Source organism: Zophobas morio, unplaced genomic scaffold (assembly GCF_036711695.1).
Source record: "Zophobas morio isolate AGI-343-1 ecotype UQ-CSIRO unplaced genomic scaffold, CSIRO_AGI_Zmor_V1 ptg000017l, whole genome shotgun sequence".
Lineage (NCBI taxonomy): Eukaryota > Metazoa > Arthropoda > Insecta > Coleoptera > Tenebrionidae > Zophobas > Zophobas morio.
In genome coordinates, this window is record NW_026972122.1 from 6831072 (window position 1) to 6835652 (window position 4581).

The 4581-nt window shown below is 34.4% G+C and overlaps 2 protein-coding genes across 3 annotated transcripts; one reads left to right on the forward strand and one right to left on the reverse strand.

Moving 5' to 3' along the window:
- Window positions 1-275: 275 nt before the first annotated feature.
- LOC135130389 (putative nuclease HARBI1) lies at window positions 276-1779 on the forward strand. The gene is made up of 4 exons (XM_064057764.1): window positions 276-710; window positions 766-1052; window positions 1105-1302; window positions 1353-1779. The coding sequence occupies exons 1-4, from the start codon at window positions 508-510 to the stop codon at window positions 1745-1747; spliced, it is 1083 nt and encodes a 360-aa protein (XP_063913834.1). The 5' UTR covers window positions 276-507; the 3' UTR covers window positions 1748-1779.
- Window positions 477-3190, reverse strand: LOC135130390 (uncharacterized). Of its 2 annotated transcripts, XM_064057766.1 has the most exons (4): window positions 2825-3190; window positions 2359-2763; window positions 2151-2309; window positions 477-2097 (listed from the first exon to the last, which is right to left on the reverse strand). In XM_064057766.1, exons 2-4 carry the CDS (start codon window positions 2761-2763, stop codon window positions 1789-1791), a joined length of 873 nt encoding a protein of 290 aa, XP_063913836.1. In that variant the 5' UTR covers window positions 2825-3190; the 3' UTR covers window positions 477-1788. The 2 variants fall into 2 exon arrangements, with proteins under 2 accessions (XP_063913836.1, XP_063913835.1); XM_064057765.1 differs by having other exon boundaries at window positions 2359-3190.
- Between the last annotated feature and the right edge of the window lie 1391 nt (window positions 3191-4581).

Here is a 4581-nt window from a genome sequence, read left to right on the forward strand (position 1 = left end):
AAGGAGGCTGGTCGAAACTACTATGTAGTTTTCTTCCGTTTTTTTTGACAACCCCTCTTTGCGGTTCGCGACTTCAACAGTGAATTATGTGACCTGGTGTCGACGCCGCAATCAAAAAGGTAAGAGCAATCATTTTGTTTATTCTCACATTAATATTGTTGGGACCCACACCGGTCTGGCTAGATCGGGTTACATTGTCCATTTATGCCCATTTGCACCAACGTTAGCAGTAAGCATTGCTTAGCTAAGCAATTCTTAAAAGTAACAACTTCTTAAATTGTACAGTTGTTGCACCGTCACTGCTTAGACTCTACTTAACCAAGTAATACTTAGTTGGGGAATTGTGTAAAAGTTTCATTTCTATTGGCAACACTGACGTTTGTTGTTATTGGAACATCAAAAATTTTAGGTTAGTTTGTTGTGTGTACGACAGTCAATGACACCGCGCGTATGTAGTTGTGATATTGTTGAATTAATTTTATGTGGTGTTGAATGTGTGTTTAAAAAATGGATGTGTTCGACGCGTACGAGGATGACTTAGAAGTCATTGAAATTGTTGAGATGGGAATTCCACGGCAGATGTACACTAGAGCTGATCATTTCTATGGTTTACCAGAGCTTCAATTTTTCCAAAGATTTCGACTAACAAAACCAACAGTTTTACATTTATTAACGTTAATTGAAGAACGTTTGGAATTTCCTACAGACAGGTAAAAGTGGTTAAAAAATTTAATGTGTAAATATATTATGATTTGATCATTACAGAAATCAGGCGGTGTCACCTATAAATCAGCTGCTTACTACATTACGATTCTTTGCAAGCGGGGGCCATTTGAGTACAGTAGCGGACTATATGGGAATGCACATCTCAACTGTGTCGAGAATAATTAGACGTGTATCGGACGCTATAGCAAGGCTTTACCACCATTTTATTAAGATGCCCCAAACTCTCATGGAGCAAAGGCTTATTCAAAATGGTTTTTTTGACATCGCGAGATTCCCAAGAGTGATTGGGGCCATTGATTGCACTCATATCAAAATTGAATCACCAGGTAAAGATTTAAAAAACCAAAAACACATTCTTTTCATTGGAACGTTTTTAAGGTGGAGAAAATGCTGAAGTTTTTCGCAATCGGAAAGATTATTTTTCAATTAACGTTCAAGCCATGTGTAATGCGAATATGGAGTTTACAAACGTAGTTGCTCGGTGGCCTGGTTCTACTCATGATATGACCATTTTCAATAACTCGATTTTACGAGCAAATTTTGAGAATGGAGATTATCCAAATTGTATAATATTGGGTAAGTTTCAGTTTTTAATATGTGTAAAAATACATTGCATTTGTTTTCAGGTGATGGTGGCTATGGTGTAAGACACTATTTTTTTACACCATTATTAAATCCACACACTCAAGAAGAGCAGTTGTATAATGAAGCTCATATTCGTACAAGAAATGTCATCGAAAGAACTTTTGGTGTCTGCAAACGAAGATTTCCTGTGCTAGCATATGGATGTCGATTAAAAAAAGAAACTGTTTTGAGTATTATAATTGCGTGTGCAGTCCTGCATAATATAGCTCGACAAATGGGTGAAGATGAACCTCCTCTCCCAGCTGACATTAACCAGCATGAACTGCAGCGACTTATTGAAGATGGTCAAATACCAGAGGTCAATGTTATTGACAACCAAAGGAGGGGCAGTGAAATTAGAAGAAATTTTATAACAAATTTTTTTGGAAATTTATAAATTTAACAAATAAATGTTTTATTAATATTTTATTTTATATTTTATTGTTTTTCCGTATTATCCTGTTTCAGTTTTCTCAGCTGCTCCTTTTTTATTTCAATATCTAGTTCTAAAATTTGCTTTCGAAGCAAAAATTCAACTTGCTTTCTTTCTTCGTCATGTTTTTGTCCTTCGAGTTGTGCCTCAACTAACTCCATTTTCTTTGTAGCTAGTTCGTCGTAAGTTTTCGACAAATGGCTGGAATGTAGTGCTGTTATTGTTGGCCTCCTCCTATTAATGACTGTTTGTAACTCCTTTGATTTCTTTTTTTTCAGGTGTTCAACTTTATAATCACCCCAGTCAGCTTTAAACTGCAATTAATTAATATATATAACAGATGATAACCAACACAGAAAAAGCTTACATTTGCATTTTCTTCCCCTTGGTCATATGTATCAGAAAACACTCGTTTTTTTGTTTTGTGAACCTCATCCATTGCTTCAGGTATGTGTGGAGAAGAGGTGGCAATGGGCACCACATTATCGTTTTCATGGTCTTCGTTATCTTCTTCACCTATAGTTTGCTATAAAAAAAAAAAATAAGACCAATTTTTATGATGCTGTTCAACTTACAAATAATTCACTATCCCCGCCGTATTGAGTTTCCAGTCCATACACTGAATTCTCATCCATGGTGGCTAACGTTAGCTGCAGGTATGGATCCTCACATTTTGAAGATGAAGGACCACCTCCTGTTTTTCGCATAAACACTTTTTTATCGGCCACTTCTTTTCGCACTTCTTTTTTTTTATTTGTGTAAAATTTTTGTAATGAGGTTACACTCCTCATGGCACCGCTAGGACTACATGAATTAAATTTATTCGTTAGTTCTTCCCAGCACCGCTGCTTCTCCTTATTTGTAACAGCGTCCGTTTTTTTATTTTCTATAATATGACGCTGTTCACTGATTAATGTTAAGACAAAGGTCTTTTCATCTGCCGTAAAATTTGCTCCACGCTGGCGCTTTGTATTATTCATCTGAAAATAAAACATATGTACATAATTCTTTACAACAAAACGTTGTAATTGTGGTACATACCTTCTTTATATTATTTTTTGTCTTGTTAGAACTTTATTCCACACTTTTCACCGCTGATTACAAAACACTCACGAACGCTGCTACTGTTGAAAGGTTGAAATGGCAAATGGCTGAAATGATTGCAAAATTGCAAATTTTCGATTTCCAAAACCATCATCCAATAGAAACGAAGTATTGTTCCGTTACTATGGCTACCGCACATGCGTTGTATCGTTGTGTCTCGTTAAGCACTGCTTACAAATTTAAGCCACAGGTAAACGGGCACTTAAATTAAGGATTTCTTAGAAGGCTTTAAGAGAGAGTTAACCGTTGGTGCAACGCATTCTTAGTTTTAAGAAAAGCTTAAATTTTAAGTACCTGACTTAAACGTTGGTGCAAATGGGCATTAGAGGACGAAGACAAAGACGACGATGTAGTAGACTATTTTTTTGATAGTGATAACGACTGATTTGCAACTACATATTTTCATTATAAAATAACACTATATGTGGATCTGAAAATAGTATGTAAATTATTTATTTATTTATTAATATTGTTAATTTGTTCTCTTTTGTTTAAAATATTTTGTTTATACTATATGAAAAACTGTGAATAAATATATTTATTTCACCATTACGCTGATTTTTGTCCACACCCCACACTTCTTGATCTTGAAAGTAGTGTAAATACTACAATTTATGCTGACGATGCCACAATAATCATTTCTGACAGATTCTCTCACGAACTGCAACTTAAATGTGACAATACCACTAAAAATATGTCCAACTATTTTAACTCCAATAGCCTGTATTTAAATGAAACAAAAACCAAATATCTCAGATTCCATCAACATAATGTAAAAGCTGACATAAACGACGTAAGAATAATGCTTAATAATACGATTTTAGATCAAACAAATACTGTAAAATTCTTAGGACTAACTTTAGATGATAAACTGAATTGGACATTACATTGCAATCGACTTATTGGTCAGCTTTCAAAAGTATGCTGTTTGATTAGAACTGTTAGGTCTTTTTTGGTTTTGAATCACTTGTTAATGATTTACTATGGACAAGTAGAGTCCCGTTTAAGATATGGCATCTGTTTTTGGGGTATGTCTCCATCTGCACAAGATGTCTCTGTTATACAAAAAAGAATTTTGCGTACAATTTTAAATGTTTCTCAAAGGCACTCATGAAGCGAACTTTTCAAAAAATATAATTTAATGACTGTACCGTCCTTGTATGTTTTTGAATGTTGTATGTACGTACATAAAAATAAAACAAAATTTGTTAAAAATAGTGAAGTCCAAAAACACTAGACAAAAGAACTTAGTCTGTAAAACTTAAACTGTAAAAGATTTTGTGTAGCAGATGTCTGTATGTATTTATCTAATTGTCTTTCATGTTCTGACGATTTTCCACACTGTATGTAGTCTATGGAAATAAAGTATTATTATTATTATTATTATTCTGTGAATGAAAGCGGATCCGGTCCTGCATAGGTAGCTCTCGAAAACCTTTAAGATGATTTATAAGACGGCTGTTCACACTTTTAATAGACCTCCAAATGCTTGCGGTAATTGTTATTGGAGTGCCATAAAAACGGAGTACGATCTGGACGACTATACTTTGGAATTGTACTGACAAATCGGTACAATCCCTGTCGTAGTAATTTTATGGTAGGTAGGTACGTACATATTAAAAACCGGGTTTTGAGATTTCATTTTTCAAATTTCAATAAGTGGGGCAATAACGTCTTTCTTTTCTCATTTTCTT